Source organism: Sorex fumeus, unplaced genomic scaffold (assembly GCF_029834395.1).
Source record: "Sorex fumeus unplaced genomic scaffold, SorFum_2.1 ptg000009l, whole genome shotgun sequence".
In the NCBI taxonomy this organism is placed as follows: domain Eukaryota; kingdom Metazoa; phylum Chordata; class Mammalia; order Eulipotyphla; family Soricidae; genus Sorex; species Sorex fumeus.
In genome coordinates this window covers 33,091,865-33,110,779 of record NW_026606066.1, presented here as the reverse complement: position 1 = coordinate 33,110,779, position 18,915 = coordinate 33,091,865, and the positions used below count along the sequence as shown (strand labels likewise).

The window sequence follows — 18,915 nt, the reverse complement described above, 5'->3', positions numbered from 1 at the left end:
TCATGTGTTTAAATATTAGTATTTCTTTGTTGAATTATAAAAGTTTCACAGTTTTAACCATGTAGCAAGCTTGTAATGTAACTATTGTAACCATTTTATCTCCACAGTTTAGATTTTGAAGAATGTGCTCATAAATTACTGAAAATGGAGTTTCCTGAAAGTCAAACAGTAAGCTAATACAATTTTTCTTTTATTTAATCTCTATAATGATAATAGAAATTTTTTGGTAGGTTTTGTAAGTTGAAGCAGTAGTTAAAATTGTTCTAAGTACCCATTTTTAAATAACTCAAAACTTATTCTACTTATTTCAGTAAATTAAATTGGTTATTTGAATGGAATATGGGAAGAGAAAGAAGTTCTCATGGGCTGCTTGTTCACTTTACATAAATTTCAGAATGGTTGCGATAAATCAAATTGTGGATTAAACACTTAGAGAGTTAGTTTTTAAATTACTTGACTCATCTACTTTATGATTAAAATACTTCGATTGGTAAAAACTAAAAGGACCACCATACATGTTACTTTTGTTGGCTAAAAAAAATCTTTTTTCCATTCGTTGATTCATAAAATAAAAATGTGCCTGTCATAAACTGTATGTCAGGTACCATGTTCGTGAAGTGTCAGGGATTCATTATATCTATAAAATATATAAACTTTATACTTCATATATATTTATGTATAAAGTATGTATTTATAATTATACATATAGTGTATATATGCTTTATATTTTATATTATAGATTATACTTTAATTTTAATGACACTGTTTTTCCCTCTTCAAAAGTATATATATATATGTATATACATATGGTGTGTGTATATGTGTGTGTGTGTGTGTGTGTGTGTGTGTTAGTACCCCATAGTAGAACTCATCGTCTTAAAACTCAGTGCACTTAACTTTTCAAAATATAATGCTGTAAAAATAAAGACAGAACTAAATACATTATCTTGAATTATTTTTTGGGGGGCTGGAGCGATAGCACAGCAGGCAAGGTGTTTGTCTCGCACGCTGCCAACCGGGTCAACCCCAGTTCGATTCCTCCGCCCCTCTTGGAGAGCCTGGCAAGCTACTAGAATATCTCGCCTGCACAGTAGAACATGGCAAGCGACCCATGCCGTGTTCGATATGCCAAAAACAGTAATAAGAAGTCTCACAATAGAGACGTTACTGGTGCCCACTTGAGCAAATCGATGAACAATGGATAGACAGTGCTACAGTGCTATTTTTTTCTATTTACCTTCAGGTGTATGTATTTATATATACATTATATATATATGTATGTATCGTCATACACACACGTACATGTATATATATAAAACTGTCTTACTTATAGATTCTATATCCTTGGACTAGGGACCCATGTTGTTTTTACTTTCTTACACACGGTGTTTTATATATAATAGTATAAAGCAGATAACTGAGTTTAAATTCATCAGCTCCTGAAATGAATCAGAGAATATAGAATGTCTTCACTCATGTGTGGGAATATAAAGAAATGGTAGAGGAATAGCTCTGCCTAGTAGCAATAGAAACAAAGAGCAGGAGAACTGGTTCTTAGTGGAAAGTTTGCCACACAGGGTGAGGGGGATAAGGGACCAATATAACAGTGTTCTAGGGAGGTGGTAACTCTGAGTGAGGACCGAGAGCTGATAGGAAGTAAAGTAACATGCATGGCAGCATGGCAGTGACAGTATGGTAAGCTGTCATGCCAACAAAGATGAGGAAGGGATTGGTTGGGACATTGAATTGCCGAAACAAAATCATAAGTTAACAGTGATTCAATTAAAAAGAAATTAATGTATCAACACTAATGTCTGCTGAATTTCTAGGCTTTCTGAGCAAAGTTTTTAGTAGAGAAAGTCCTGTCTCAAGACTTGAAATACCATCTGTTACAACAACCAGCAAGCTGTGGCATAGTCTTAACAGCCCACTTTTGTAAATAAAATTTTATTCCAACATAGCCATGCTCATTCACTGCTGTGTGTATAGTTGCTTGTTCACTCTAGATAATTGTCGCAAAAAACTATATCACCTCTAAACCTTAATAATTTACTCTGCCTATTAACAGAGCTTGCCAGCTTTTGTTTTAGAATATAGATGTATTATTGCAATACTGTGTTACGGAATTTTGCAAAGAGGCTGCTCTTTTCAAATTTTAAAAGCATTGTTTTCCCCTCTTAATAAAGTCAATTTATTGGTAATACTAATTACTAACTTGTTTTCTAGGTGCACATGATGTGGCATCACTGGAAGAAAATAAATTAGCAAATTAACCTTTAAAATTCTGACACTGTAATTGCTTTATGATAAGCTATATTATTTGAGGGATATAATTATTATATAAATTTTATTATTATTAACCAGAAGATAGTTGTTCTGGAACTAACCTCAATATATTTTGATAGCATTGGAAGAATGTCTTTGTGCATTTATTTTCATGCACTCAAAAGATTCTCCTAAAGTTTCCATAATATTTAATTAAAATGTAAAAATATTTAATTATTATAAGCCACAGGGAAGAACTTTTGTAATTGCATTTCATCAGTAGATGAAAGTAATTTGTTTTGCAAGTAGTACTGACTTTATTAGCAATGCTATCAGCATATTACCATGTTATAGTGTTTAAAACCTGGTTAACTCTTATGTTACTGTAAAATACAATGTTGGTAGAAAAAGTTGAGATTTATTTAAATGTACCAAATTAACATGGAAGAACTCAATTTTTATTTATTTTTAGTACTATATTAAATTTTGAAGAATCTATCTTTACAGAACTTATATATATTTATAAAGATTTAATTGAATTTGTGCCCAATTAAAAAAATTTTAAAAATAATCTAGCAGTATAATGACTTAAAAATAAACTTTGGGGCTTTGGAAAGATAGTACAGCAGGCAGGGCAATTGCCTTGCATGCAGTTGACCTGGGTTCAGTCCCTGGTTCCAACTATGGTCCCAGACAATGCAAGGAGCAGCACCTGAGCACAGAGCCAGGAGTACACTCTGAGTACAGCAAGGTGTGCCTGCTCCCCCCAAAAATAAAAATAAACACTTTATGTATTTTTTTATTATTTTTTTATTTAATCATTTTTTTATTAGTGAAACACCATGAGGTACATTTATAGACTTATAAATTTTTGTGCTTGGGTTTCAGTTATACAATGATCAAGTACCCATCCCTCCACCAGTGCCCATCCTCCCCCATCACGGGTCCTAGCATCCTTCCCACCCGCCATCCACCCCCCCCCCCCCCCCCCCCGCGGTCCCACCCTGCCGCTGTGGCAGGACATTCCCCCTTGTTCTCTCTCTCTTCTTTTGGGAACTGTGTTTTTCCAGAGAGGCATTGAGTGGCAATCATGTTTGGTCTATAGACTACTTTTAGCATGTCTCTCCCACCCTGGGAGGGTCTTCACAACACCCTTTATTTGGTGCTCTACAAAACACTACTTCGGGAAATAAAAGAGGACACGAGGAAATGGAAAAATATCCCCTGTTCATGGATGGGGAGAATCAACATTGTCAAAATGGCAATACTTCCCAAGGCACTGTACAAATTCAATGCAATCCCTATAAGGATACCCACAACATTCTTCAAAGAAATAGAGCAAACACTCCTGAAATTTATATGGAACAATAAGCCCCCACGAATAGCTAAAGCAATTCTTGGGAAAAAGAAAATGGGAGGAATCAACCTACCTAACTTCAAGCTCTACTACAAACACTTTATTTTAAAATGAAGACTTTGAATAGATTGTTTTATTAGTGGATTATCTGCCTTCAGAAGTACACTGATAGAACTTTTTATAATGTTAGAAATATTTTCTGTATTAGTAAAGTTGGTCCTAGTTACATAATTTTTAAATGCTTTAACTCTAGAGTGCAACTTCAGAACTAAAACTTTGTGGTTTAAAATAATTTAAATTTTACAACCTCTAGTGACTATTGGCTACTAGTGTCTACAGTTCCATGCTTCTCTGATCCATTTCTCACCCCTACACATAGATGTATGTGCTAATTACATATTGTATCAATTTTCTAAAATACTAACAATACACACATCAGTTGTGTCTAGTGTTTTTCTGTGTGAAAAATTTCAGAATTGCTTAGTAAAAATATAAAAAGTAAAAATTCATGAACAGGCTGTTACTTTTATAGGTTTATTTCCTGTTTGTAGAAAGCAGATTATACAATTACTGTACTTGGATTCACTTACTTTTAAACTTTTCAGTAGAGAAACTGTAAAGAAATACATTTAACCAATTCCTTCGCAGTGATCTATGAATGAATTTCTACCTTTTTTTTATTTTGTCTCTATTGATTTCTCCATGTTTTACAAGTTTAATCTATGTAACTTCTGTAATCATTGTTGACTTCATTAGGATAATTTTAGGATTCGGTAATATTTGTTAATTATGAATTGTCTGTGATAAATAGCATTTCCTGATTCTACATTTATTCAAAATGTGTTAATTCAGCAGATTTTTTTCAAGGCATGCATGTAAATAACTTACTGGACACTATAATATTTTAGCAATTATGGAATAATTTCATCAATAGCTACAAATCCATCCAGGATGGATTTATAGGCATAACATTCATTTTGCTCGAGCGGGCCCAGTAACATCTCCATTGGAGACTTTGTTGTTACTGTGTCTGGCATATCGAATATTCTCGGTAGCTTGCCGGGCTCTCCGAGAGGGGCGGAGGAATCGAACTCGGGTCGGTCATGTTGGCTGTGTGCAAGGCAGACGCCCTACCCGCTGTGCTATCGCTCCAGCCCAACATTCATTTTAGTGATAGAAAATTTAGCTACAGAGGTATTTATGTTTTATTCCTTACCAACAAGAGGATTGCGTAACTTGTAATGAATCTGTGCCCACTTCTGCCTCCGTGAATACTTACTATGTATGCCTTTTTTATACCAATTCAACTGTGTAGTTAAGCTTGCATAGTTAGGAGACTACCAACGGAATTATTAGATATTGTGTTGGTGAGTCTATATTTAGAAGAATTTGCATAACACCATTAGAATATACTTACACTCTCTTCTTACCATCTCTGCGTGCTTTTTTCCCCATGTTGTAGGCTTTCTTGAAGTGCTTCATACTTTTAAGAATTTAAACTTGAGGGCTGGAGCAATAGTATAGTGGGTATACACACAGCCAACCCAGGCTCGATCCCCAGCATCCCATCTGTTCCCTAAACACCAGCAGGTGCTCACTGCAGAGCAGTGCAAAGACAGGAGTAATCCCTTAGCATTGCTAGGTCTGACCCAAAAAGACAAAAGAAAAAATAAAAGAATTAAGACTTTTATAAAGCCAAGCTAAATAATATAAATTACCATAGAAACTGGAGGTTATATCAGATGCTTTAAAAAAAAATCTGTGGGTTTAACATGCATTGATGTTAAGATTTTGCCTTAATAACTAAATTTTATGAAATTTAGAAGTCTTGCTTTTTAAAGTCTTGTGGATGTACACTGTTATTCTGGTGAGTATACTGTATGAATTTATTGCTGTGAATCATTAATGTGATTTCCCCCCCCCCACCTCCCCCAACTAGAAAGAACTCTGCAACATGATTCTTGATTGTTGTGCTCAACAAAGAACATATGAGAAGTTTTTTGGCTTATTAGCTGGGGTGAGTTCCAGTTTCATTTTTACTGCTGCAATTTAATAGAATTACGGAAAAATTCTTAGCATTAATAATTTGAATTAATGTTTCTATTTCATGATGTGTTCCAATATACTTTGCTAAGAGCAAGTTATTGTTTTCTGCCATGGGTTTCCCGCAGTCTTTTTTTTTTTTCCCCTTTGCCTTATTTTTGTAGTACCATTTTTTTATTTAAATCTCATTCCAGAACTTTTGGAATTCTGCATCTTCAAAACAGTTTCCTAACCAATACAGTGAATTTCTGTCTTGAGAAAATTATAGTTTCAGAAGTCATGTACATTTATCAGCTGCTAGAATACTTTTTAAAATCCAAACTACTCACAAAGTAGAGTTATAACTATATATATATAACTATTTTTATATATATAAAAATGCATGTGTCTTTTTCAACTACATGTTATGTTTTAGCATATAGAGCTCTGATAGGGGCAGTAACTTTACTGAATTATGAATCATACTGCACAAAAAGATAAAGTAACATATACAAATTTTCGCTTTTGATTCAATAAACTCAGAGGAATTAATAATCTTGCAATATTAGCATTAAATTTTAATGGGATTGACATTAATATTTTTTATTAGCGATTTTGCATGCTGAAAAAGGAATACATGGAATCCTTCGAAGGCATATTCAAAGAACAATATGATACTATCCATCGCTTGGAAACAAACAAATTGAGAAATGTTGCTAAGATGTTTGCTCACCTTTTATACACTGATTCACTTCCATGGAGTGTAAGTAGATGGTTTATTATTTATATATGCTTCTTAGTTTTTATTATTTTCACGTAGGTATTCAGGAAAGCATAGACTTTTCCTGTGTAGGAAACATATAAATTAGTTGTGTAATAAATTTTTACGACTATCTTTGAGTTCCGTATACTATGAGATTTAAAAGCTAAATAAGTACTAGAATTAGAAATATCTGGATGATGAAAAACTGTCTTCACACTGTTTTCAGTAGCGATATCTAGGGTTGTCTGTTGAGAAATATTGTGTATTTTTGTCTTTTCCACATATATATAGAGATGTGTGCACATTCATATCCCCAGACTCCAGTATTTTGATAGCACATAAATTTTTGACGTTTGTCCACTTTCTGAGGAAATAACACCATTTAGACCATGAGAGAAATCTGTGTCTTAGCAGGCACACTCTTTTTTAGCAAACACTGAAGTTGGGTAAATAGTAGGGAAGAACTTAAAACCATCTCAGGTGAATAAAAGATATTCTTGATGAAGGAATATAGACAGAATTGGAATATGAAATGATTCATTGTGCTGGCTCTTAGTTTTATAACTGCTGCTCATTTAACACTCATTTGTTTAACCATCAACTGTGTGCATATTTACTGAGAGATATAAGGCATCCAATGATGTATGATCCCCGGCCTGGGAGATGGTCCCTTGATTATCACAAAAGCTTAGCATTTACAGGACCTGGTTTTGATCCCCAATACCACACGACCTCCAGTGCAAGGCTGGATGTTGCCCTGCAGGCCCCTGAGTATTGCTGGGTGTGACAATGGAAGCCTTTAAGCACTAGAGGAGTGGCCCTCGTGGTTCTTGGTACCACAGGGTTCAAGCAAAACCATATGGTCCTGAGCAGCACCATATCTTTGTTTCATGGGACCATACGGGGTGCTAAGGATTGAACACGGGTGGCTGCATGCAAAGCAAATGCCCCACCCGCTGTCCCATCTCTCTGGCCCTACTTTTTATTTGTGCTAAAGTATCTGTCCATTAGCTTCAGTTTTAGTGTTCAAACAAATCATTATCACTCTTTCAGTTACCCTAATTGTGTATGTGTTATAGAAATCATAACCTGATATAAATGGCATTTGTCTCAGAATTTCATATACCCATATCTCAGTGCGTGTGGTTTGTGAGCGAGTAATCTTCATGTTCTCCCTACTAGGAAAGCCATACTCGAAAAAGAGAATGGGATCTATTTCTGTAGAATCTTGACATTTTGAAAATTAGCACAAGGGATATAGAGATGGTTGTAATTGAAGCTCAGGATAAGTAATTCTAGCGGAAACTTAAAGTTATAAATATAAGTATAGTTATAAATATTAGTCATTTTATTCTTATGAACACCAAGATAATTTTTTATTTTAATTTTTAGGTTCTTGAATGTATAAAGCTCAGTGAAGAAACCACTACATCATCTAGTAGAATTTTTGTTAAAATATTTTTCCAGGAACTGTGTGAATATATGGGTCTTCCTAAACTTAATGCAAGATTAAAGGATGAGTAAGTGCATCATTAAGCATACTTTATTCACAGTATCCTCAGGTTTTCCCCCACTTCAGTCGTAAAAAGTCCACCCTTGATTATAAAAACAAGAATAATCCCCAAGGATTTTAGTTACAACTAAAGTAACTATTAGTTACTACTCTGAATTTCATATTCTGTGTCACAGGGCAACATATAATTTTTTAAGTTTAGTTTAAGCAGAAAAAATGCGTGATTTTTATTTTTTTAAAAGCAGTTGGGATCCACAAAATTATTTTGGCACACCTGCTAGAGTTTTTTCAGATTCCAGTATTCTATCACAGCTTTCTTCTTTCCTACTTGTTTGGATTGTTCATTGCCACTTGCGCTCCCTACATTCACGCTATTAAACTCATTTCAGTGTTCTCTCCTTGACCACCCTGCTAAATCGAGTACTTCTCAGTCTGCATGCCCTTCCCCTTATCCACGTCACTCATACACTTGCCCACTTGTTCATTTTCTTCTCTTACCGTGGTCTTTTTCTCAGCCTGCCTCTCCAGTGTCAGAGTCCTGGAATCCTCACACTCTCTACGTTATTCATTCACTTGTCTTGACTTCATGTCCCAATTCACTTGACTTCATAGAGCTCATTTTCTTCCTCTCCAGCAAGTTGCACTATTGTCATACCAACATTGCCCAGCTTCTCTTGCTTCCTCACCTGTTAGCAGTGCCGAGAGCCCCATCCCACTCTTAGTCTACCAAATAAACTTATTTTGTTGGTTGGCTTGTTTTAGTTTTGGGTTTTTGGTTCACACCCAATGGTACACAGGACTTACTCCTGGTTCTGCATTCAGGGATCACTACTGGTGGTCTTAGGGGACCATCTTGGGTGCGCAGGATCAAACCCAGGTTAGCCGTTTGCAAGACAAACATCCTACTCACTGTACCCTTGCTAGCAAGCCAAATCTTAATTGTCTCTTTTTATTCATTCTCTTTTTCAACAAAAGAGGATGTTTTTTAAAAAATTCTACAAGTCTGACACTGAAAACCATAAGTTCAAATGCTAATGATCTATTTGTGCCCCTCCTGAGAAAGAATCTTTTTATGCCGCTTTAGCCTTGATTTCTCTCTTGAATTTATTCTTCTCTACGCCTCCCTTAGTTCCTGACACAGGGCATTACATACATATTTGGGTTTATACATAATAAAAGTGTTTGTACTTTTTTCCTCTTTGTGCCCCATTTATAACATGTACGTAATATTCATGTATGTTCTGTCTGTTATTCTGCACTTATGATAATGTCTCTCTATTCCTCTCTCTTGAGGACTGGAGACAAAGCACAGTGGGTTGGGTACATGTCTGCACACAGCCAACCCTGGTTGTATCCCTGACATAGCTTATGGTCCCTTGATCCTCACCAAGAATGAGCACTGAGCATCACTGGGTGTGCCCCACTTTTAAAAAACCAAACTTCCTTTATTAATTGTCAAAAATAACATTTGATAAATTATGACTTTACCTTAATTATTTTATTTAGACAGTGTGTAGCCTAACAGTAAATAGCTTGCTAAGTTATATTTCAGTTACTAACCCGATTGAAAAGAGTTCCGGGACTTTGAGTTTTGTCTTTAATCCATCTTTTCTCTTTTGTTCCATTTTTGTTCATTTTTTAGGACCCTGCAGCCTTTCTTTGAAGGATTATTACCCCGAGATAATCCAAGGAATACTCGATTTGCCATCAATTTCTTCACATCTATAGGTCTTGGAGGGTTAACGTAAGAATTATTCTCAGAATTTTATTTTTGACTTTGTGGATTTTTATCCTAGTTGCTTTCAAAGTGCAGTCTAACACTGTGTTTGTAATCAGGGACGAATTGCGTGAGCACCTCAAAAATACACCCAAGGTCATCGTGGCCCAGAAAGTGGATGTTGAGCCAAGTCAGTCTTCCTCATCATCTTCTTCTGCATCCTCCTCTTCTGAGTCTGACTCGTCTGCCTCCGACTCGGACAGCAGTGACAGCAGCTCAGAGTCATCCAGCGAGGAGAGCGAATCTTCGTCCAGCAGCAGCCAGAGTTCGGCCTCAGGTAATGAACTCATTCATAGTTAACTGTGCGCTTTTCTAACCAGTAAGACAATCATTTTGATTACTTGTTTCAGAGTTCAGTGATTTATTACTCTATTAACTTTATTCATAGCACAAAGTTGACCTTTTAGAGATGTTTTAAATCCAGATTTATCCCGTGTGAACTTTTTTTTTTATGTCTGGCTTCTTTTAATGTCTTGTTTCCAAGATTACATTCATATTGTTGAATTTGTAGTTCATTCTCATTGATGTATAGTTTTCTATCATATGATTATACTATAACATGGTCAACATCCTTTTCATTCATTGGAAATTAAGAATTATAGTATTTCCATAAATACTCTAGTAAATATTAAGGGGGTGGAGGGCGGTGTGTGCATTTCTAGTACCTAGAAGTGAAATACTTGAATTATAGGGTATGCATATTAGATACTACCAAGTAGCTTTCCAAGTCACTTTTCCATTGGCCAGAGAAAACCAGTTAAGGCACTTGCCACTGACCTCCTTGGCACCACATATGTCCCCTGAGTATCATCATGAGTGATCCCTGAGCTCAAGCTAGGAGTAAGCCCTTAGCACCGCTGGATGTGCACTCTTCCAGCCAAAGAAGTCATTTGCCCAGTGCATGCTACTATCGACTGTATAGGAGAGTTTAGTAAATCCCACCCTTGCACTTCAGTTTGACCATCTGTTGAACATTCAGCCATTCTGGTGGGTGTGTAGTAGCATTGCATTTTAGTGTCAATTTGCGTTTTCTTTATCACTGATGAAAGTTGAGCAACATTTTACATAATATAGGCAATTGGAAGACTTTCTTTTTTGGCGATGACTCAGTTATCAGTGGACTTTTTTAAGGTGTCTGATTTGTATGAGTTCCTTATCTATTCTATCGATGTATTGCAAGTAACTAATCCCATTCTATGTCTCTCTCCCATATGGCTTCAGAGCTTGGCTGTTCTCTTTGTCCCCCAGCAGCAGCCCTGACTCTGCTTGTGCTCTGAGAAAGCAGCAGTATAATGTCACTGTAGACATCTGCTTACCTCTACTGTTTTAGGTTCTCTTTAATTTCAGCCTGTCTCATCCTTTGGGGCCTGAATTACTCCTGGCTCTAGGCTCAGGAATCACTCCTAGTGGTCGTGGTGTATCATATGGGGTGCCAGGGATCTAATCTAGGTTGGCTGTGTGAAAGGCAAGTAAGTGCTCTACTGTATGAATACTTAGAACCTTTTAATTTTTTTTACGGTTTTGCCAGCTCTCTGATGTCTCTACTATTTTTTGGGGGGGTGGGGGGCTTATTTTTTTTTTAATTTTTACTTATAAAAAACTGCAAATAGTACAGAAAAATTCCCATATACCCCTCACCCAACTCCCCCCTAATGTTAGCATGTTAGCAAATTACAATCAGAGTTCACTAACCAAACCAGGAATTTAACGCGTGAGCACTATTACTAGCCAAACAATAGGTTTTATCTTAAATTCAGTTCTCTTATTCCAATATTTTATTTTTGGAGATTTGTTTCATTTTTCCCCCCCTCATGATTAGAATTGACTTTTTTTTTAAGAATATCATAGAATGTTTGTGTTCTATTAGTGTGTTATGACTAGAACACATGATTTAAGTAGAACACATTAAGGGGAATTTTTTTTAGGAGAGATTTAATTTATTTTATTGTGCTTTTTATTAAATCACCATGAGATACACATTTATAAACTTGTGGATGATTGGGTTTGATCATCAATATTCCAAAATCTGTATCTTCACCAGTGTACATTTCCTACCACCAATGTTCCCAGTTTCCCTCCTTCCGTTCCCCAACCCCAGTCTGCCTGTATGGCGGCACTTTTCTCTTTGTCTCACGCTCTCTCTCTCCCTCTCTTCCCTTTTGGGTCTTAAGTTTTGTAATGCAGGTACTTAACGGGGTGTGTGTGTGTGTGTGTGTGTGTGTGTGTGTATCCCGGAGCGATAGCACAGCGGTAGGGCGTTCGCCTTACAAGCGGCCAACATGGCCGACCCGAGTTCGATTCCTCCGCCCCTCTCGGAGAGCCCGGCAAGCTACCGAGAGTATTCGATATGCCAGACACAGTAACAACAAAGTCTCCAATGGAGACGTTACTGGGCCCGCTCGAGCAAATCGACGGTCAACGGGAGGGCCTTTACCTTTACCTTACCTTACCTACTTTAAGCACTCAATTCTCGTCCAAGAGTGATCATTTCCAACTGTCATTGTCATAGTGGTCTCTTCTCTTTTCTAACTGGCCTCTGCCCGCAACTTGTGGCAAGCTTCCAACTGTTGGCCATGCCTTGTGGCTCTTTGTTTCTATTGTTCTTCGGTAAGAGGAGATCTTAATACTGATTTTTGGAAATTATTGGTGAGATTAACTGATCACTTTGCTAAAATGGTGCTACTGAATTCTTTCATGATAACTAATTTTTTTGTTATTTGGGTTTTATTTTTTCTTTTTGGTAAGTTAATACTAAGTAGAGAAATAATTTGATAATATGCAAATTTCTTTCTCCTCTTTCATTCTCAAGTTTTAAAACCTCTGGGATTTGTCTGAACTTTATTACTGTGGTGTCTGCCAAATGGTGATTGTTCTCTACATTTTTATGACTGAATTATTTCATACAAAACATTCTTATTTTATTCAAACACTTGTATAAATGTGGACTGGAGACTTATCTTCCTGGTTGGCTTAAGGTCCAAAACTGTCACTAATTCATCATTCAAAACTTTGACAGTTCTTTCAAGGTGACTCCCATATTCCTTATTAAAATTTTATTTAGCTTTTCTAGTTGCTTTCAATGGGAGCTTTAATTTTCTGTGTTCTTTGTCTTGTAAGTAGAGGTACTATAGTAAAGGATTTTTTTTTTAATCTATAAAGGTATTTTAGTGACCCCCAAGTTCAGCTGTGCTTTTCTTCCATCAGAATATCTTACTCTGAATGAGAAGTAGTCCTATTATCCAAAATGCATATCACTTTTTGTACAGCCTTAGGTTAGAAGGCTCGTCTTTATATTATTTTGTCACTGGATTGTTATATTTTTATGCAACAAGCCAGAGGTGCTTGCCTTGCACACAGCTGACCCAGGTTCGATGCCCAGCACCCCATATTGTCCCCTAAGCCCCTCCAGGAGTTATCCCCTAGTGCAGAGCCAGGATTAAGTCCTAAGCATGCCAAGTAGGGCCCCAATCCCCAAGTTGCCCCTTCCAGCCCCCCATACCAAGAACTATGGTTCTCTTCATGTTTTAATTTATATTATTAGAGTTAGATTCTGTTTGCTAATAGCACATCTTATCCTTGAATCGAAGTATACTCAGATTGTACACTTTTACTTTTAGTTCTGTGGAATTTGTTATTTCATGGTGTCTGTTTTGAGAACAGATGATCACACAGCATGAATTGCTGTAATAAGGAAGCTTGCTGATTCAAAATTAATTTCCCTCGTCATACGATTTTAATACAGACTTTAAAATCTTATTAATAAAGTATTAATAGCATAGAAACAGTATGAAGTTCCCACCGTTAGAAAATTTCAAAGAAAGCACTAAAGATAGGAGATTTCATAAGTCTTGAGTTTTAATCTCAAGGAAGCATTAAGTAGTATAGAGTCGGGTCCGAGAAATGTTGATGTAGCACAAAGCCAGATGGTTTCTACTTGGGTAGCTGCAGTTCAGTTGAGCTGCTTGATAGGAATCAGAGAAATAAGTCTTTAATGGAAACCCAACTGACTGAGAAGGGCAGGCATTTGGCAAAAGAAACAACAGTTGATATAGTGAAATTTGGGTTGAGGTAGGACAAGTGCAGGTAGATCTGTACCACATTTTTTCTGTGTGCATAAGAATTTGACAGGTTAGTCATCCATATTATCTTAGATTTATTTGCCCAAACAACACAAATACAGTCACTGTTTTTTTTTTTTTGCTTAAAACATCAGTTACTTAATTTTATTAGTTTACTTAATATTTGTCATTACAGTGGTGAAATGAAATTGTTGGAGACTTTTTTACAAGCATTTCTCAGAAACCAGGCTTTCTTGGCACTCATCAAGCCTATGATTATGAAGTCACCATCACCCCTCCAATTCTGTTCTCTTATAGCCCCGTGCATCTAAGGCCTTTTCCTCTCAGCTCTCTCTTACCAGGAATTCTGAGTCAGAATGCGATCTGTGGTAATTGCCTCTGTTGGGGACCCAGTCAGCTAATCATTCCTGCTCCTGATGCGATGCTGAACCGTTGGATTCAACATTCTCCCTCCAAGGCCTCAATCTTGTCTTCTCAGGGCTGCCTCTAGGGAGGGACAGGCTTCTCTTAAAATTCTGTAGGGGTCAACTGTCTACCGTTAGTGTGATTGATTTGTCATCTCATTGGAGAATTTATCTCTTATCATTTTTTGTGGTGATGGTGAATAATGTATTCAAGGAAACCTGTGAGATTTATTTAAAGCCCTCAATTGTTATTGTATTTACTTGCAAAGGTACTTACTATGTAACAAAATTGGTTGGGAATACATGTTCACAAACTCTCCTTTCTAAATTCTTCCTCATAGGTTTTCCATAGGCTGCACTCAAACACAGAGAGCCTTTTATTCTTTCCTTTCCAAAGTCCTTGTATATACCATTTTTCTTTGAATTTTTCAGAGCTGTCACTTAGCCTGAGTTTGGGATTTACTTCTTTTATCACAGCAGTGTCAGCTTAACCTACAAGAAACTCCATTTTGCCCCACTCTGGAGAGCAATCCTCCCTCCCTCCCTCCCTCCCTCCCTCCCTCCCTTCCTTCCTTCCTTCCTTCCTTCCTTCCTTCCTTCCTTCCTCCCTCCCTCCCTAACTCCCTCCCTCCCTTCCTTCTTTCCTCCCTCCCTCCTTTCCTTCCTTCCTTCCTCCCTCCCCCTCTTCCCTCCCTCCCAACTGTTAATGGTAGAGTTTCATACATAAAACATTTCAGCACCATACTCTTCACCAGAATGTTGCTTTCCTCCAGTTTTATCCCAGTGTCCCCCCCAGCCTGCCATGTGGGAAGCTTCCTTCTGGCAATCAGTACTTGGTTTCTGTTGCCTTTGGGTGTTTATTATTCCCTTACTGGGATTTTTCATATCCCACATATGAGATTGTTTTGTGTCCGTCCCTCCCCTTCTGACTAAGTATACTCTGTGTGATACTCTCCAGATACATACATGTAGCAGTAAATTGCATGATTTCGTCTTTTGTTAAAACCAAGCAGAACTGCATTGTGCCTGTGTATAAAGAAACCAGTTTCTTTATCCAATCATCTGTTCTTGGATACTTGTGTTGTTTACAGATTTTGGCTGCTGTGAATAGTGCTGCAATGAATATAAGAATGCAAATGTCTTTTCTTAATAGTGTTTTGGCCATTGGGGTCAATGCCCAGAAGTGAAATTGCACCCACATCAGACCCTCCGATATCTTCTAGAATTTGCCCTAGTGTCAGCAAGGATACCCTAAGCTTTGGCTTTGCCCCTCTTAGTACTAATTCTGGCAAGACACAGAGATATCAAAACATGAAAACAAATGGATGTAAAAACTGTCAAATATATTTCAGAATATTTCATTTTGGGGTAATTCCTTAGAATTATCTACAAATTTTTACTTTCTGTTGTTGAGTCACACTAACCACTGACCTATTTAATTTCTGAAAGAAAAGAAGTGAGAAGAATGAGCTTAATTTTGGTTGATTCTTAAAACAAACAAACAAACCAAAAATGTCCTAATTAGGTGAGAAGCAAACTTCTCTCTGGCTTTCACATCCACTTGACTATTTCTAGATGTCTGCCTGTATGTTCAATTAGTATGAAGGACCTCTGTGTGTACTCTAATTTATCTAGCCCACACTTTCCTTCAGAAAAACATCGATTTCTGTCAAAAAAACAAAAAAGTAAATTAGTTCCTCCCTACAGTGAAGGTTTTCATCACTAATATTTACACGAGAAGTTTTGTTTAGTTTTTGTTTTTACTTTGGGGGCACACCTGGCAGTGCTCAGGGCTTTCTCCAGGCTCTGAGCTTAGGGATCACTCTTTTGGGGGTTCAGGTGTCCACATGTGGTGCTGAAGATCAAGCCTAGGTCCACTGCCCCATCTAGTGTCTGTCTGACCCCTCTCATTGACTTTTGGGAAAGAAAGTAGAGAGCTTCTCTCACTAGTTGGTGCAGAGTGATTCTCTGTTAGCACCAGAAAACAGAACTTTTATTACATGTTGATATGAGGTAACCCAGTCAACCTCCACCTTTAGTAACAACATTGCTGGCATATATGGTCCTTATATTTTGCTTACATGTCACATAGGATGTGTTTCACATGACATAGTGCCCATAGGCTAGAACTTTTGGATCTGAATAAAACTTATAAGTGAAATATACCATTTTAGCCACTTGATTGAAAAAAAATAGGGCAAGAAAGATGACACAGGACTTTGCATGGAACTGACCCCTGTTCTATGTCCGGCATCACATGTTCCCTTGAACAGCCCTGCTCACTGCGTTGGAGTGCCCCTAATACTGGTAATCCCTGTGACACGGTCTAGCAGCACTGCATCTTTGGGCCTTAACCCAGTTGCCCAGAAATTGCTGTGCTATCTTTGGGGGTCCCCTGAGCATTGCCTGAGAGGCCCCTTCCTTAGCACCAATGCTCACAATGTTTGCTGAAGCTTATTTCAAAACAGAACTTAGATAGTTACTGTTTACTACTCTGTGTATTCTTTAAAATTATAAGTTTTGCCATCACTTTCCATTTATTTGATGACTTTACATTAGTGTATGTGATTTGAATGACAAAGTATTAATAAAGATTAATTATAAAATTAAGATTAGAATTGACACTAACTTTATTTCATTTTACACATGCCAGATAAAGATAAAAGAAAGAAGGCACAAGGGAAAACCAGAAAGAAAGAAGTAGATAAATTGACGCGGAAACAACAGGCCAATGATCGGAAATATGATGACAGAAGAGCAGACCACAGGCACCAAGAAACCAGGACTGAGCGGGAAAGAAGATCAGAAAAGCATAGAGAGAAAAATTCAAGAGATCCACATTGGAGAGATTCCGTATCGGCATACACTTCAGAGAGCAGAGGTGTTCCTTCCGAACGAAATAGCTATAGTAGAGTTATGAATGATGGAGACCAAGAAATGTATACAGATTTGGAAAGTAAGCATGGTGACACCAGAAGGAAGAGAGGAGAAAGAAGAAATTCCTTTTCTGAAAATGAGCACCGACACCGAAATAAGGACAGTGAGAATTTCAGAAGAAGAGAGAGATCGAAGTCAAAGGAAAAGAGTAGAAAACATTCAGATTCCAGAAGTGATGAAGATAGATATCAGAATGGTGCTGAGAAGAGATGGGAAAAATCTAGCAGGCATTTTGAACAGTCTAGAGAATCAAAGAAAAATCAGGACCGACGAAGAGAAAAGTCTCCAACAAAGCAGAAAAAATAATTGTACAAAATGACAGAAATTGACCATGCCTTATATGTAGTTGAAACAAATTATTTTTCACATTGATGAACTTTATAGAGAATTCTTGTATAAAGTACTGGTTTGTATATGTACATTTAAAAACTGTTTTTGTTTCAACACCTTTTATAACCGATGCATCTCAAGGCCCTCTGCTTCAAGTTATTTGAAAAGTTTCACCAGAGAGGGATGTAATTCTTGCTTATATTTTGATAATAAAATATCAAATGCTCATTGAATCAGTGATTTTTTTCATTGACAACGTATTTTTTCTGATAATAATATTTTGAATAGTTTATAAAACTATTAGATTGAATTGTTAGTACCATTTTATTTATAACTGGAGACCAAAATAGAGGGATCGTTTCAAGTGTAACATTTCTGCTTTGTTATTTGTGTGCTGTGATTCATTTCCTAGTCACTCTTTTTTTAAAGTAGAGAAATCATTTCAAGTTTCATATCATATATTTAATAAAATCTGTAACTTTTCTAATGTGTTGGTGAAGATGAGTAGGTGTTTGTTAGTTTTCATCACAGCTATTTGATTTATAACTGGTACATCTCTCATTGATGACATTTCTTCTCTCTGGCCTGGTAGATAACACTTAATTGGAATTCTTTCCCTTATTGCTTTTCTCAGCCTTAAAGTTATATCACTGTTGGTTAGTTAATACGTATTTAATTTTTTTATTTGAATTAATAGGCCATTGAAAAACAAATGGTCATAGGAAATGTAAAAGCCTGTGAAATAATTCCAATTTTGAAATAATTTTAAGAATTTCCAATTGTAATATGTGACCATATTATTTATTACTTTGGGAATAAACTATGTCTTTGAAATTTTAGGTTTGCTGACAGATTTTTGTGCCCCATAGACTGACAGTTTTTATTGCAGTTGAGGTAAAATGGTTTTGATGATGGTAAATGCTTCTGCTTTTGGTGAACCAAGTTATAGCACCTCAGTCACCACTGTTGTGCCAAAGATCCTGTATCACTATCTCATGTCCCTTCTACTTCACTGCTTCTTGCTCCGTTCCCCACCATGATTAACGAACCTCATTTCCTTAGTCAAAATCCAAGGATTTGTTAAAATCATTGGATACTGTCATTCAGTTGCTTTGTTTCTTATATACCATACTTGAGTGAGATCGCATGGTATTTGTCCTCTCTCTGCTTATTTTGCTTAGCACAACACCCTCTGTAACTTCTTCCACTTTATAGCAAAGTACAAGAATCATCTTAATGATAAGTACTACTCCATTGTACATATACTGCAACTCCTTTATCCACTTATCTACCAATGGCATTTGAGTGTTGCCTTTGCCTTTTACTATTGTAAATAGTGCTGCAGTAAATATAAGACTGGTATCTTTTCAAGTTGATACTTTGTGTTCACAGAAGTGTAATTATTGTCATATGGGAATTTTATTTTTAATTCTTTGAGAAGTTTCTGCTATTTCCCAAGAGGCCAAAC

The 18,915-nt window shown here is 36.7% G+C and overlaps 1 protein-coding gene across 2 annotated transcripts in view; it reads left to right on the top strand.

Moving 5' to 3' along the window:
* The window catches only part of CWC22 (CWC22 spliceosome associated protein homolog), a 72,262-nt gene extending 53,987 nt beyond the window's left edge, over nt 1-18,275 (top strand). For both annotated transcript variants that reach the window (XM_056110151.1, XM_056110150.1), the window contains exons 14-20: nt 108-168; nt 5,562-5,639; nt 6,255-6,407; nt 7,800-7,927; nt 9,563-9,664; nt 9,757-9,974; nt 16,834-18,275. In XM_056110151.1, coding sequence (XP_055966126.1) covers nt 108-168; nt 5,562-5,639; nt 6,255-6,407; nt 7,800-7,927; nt 9,563-9,664; nt 9,757-9,974; nt 16,834-17,423 — 1,330 coding nt within the window. In that variant the 3' untranslated portion in view covers nt 17,424-18,275. The remainder of the gene's footprint in view (nt 1-107; nt 169-5,561; nt 5,640-6,254; nt 6,408-7,799; nt 7,928-9,562; nt 9,665-9,756; nt 9,975-16,833) is intronic.
* The last annotated feature ends 640 nt before the right edge of the window (nt 18,276-18,915 follow it).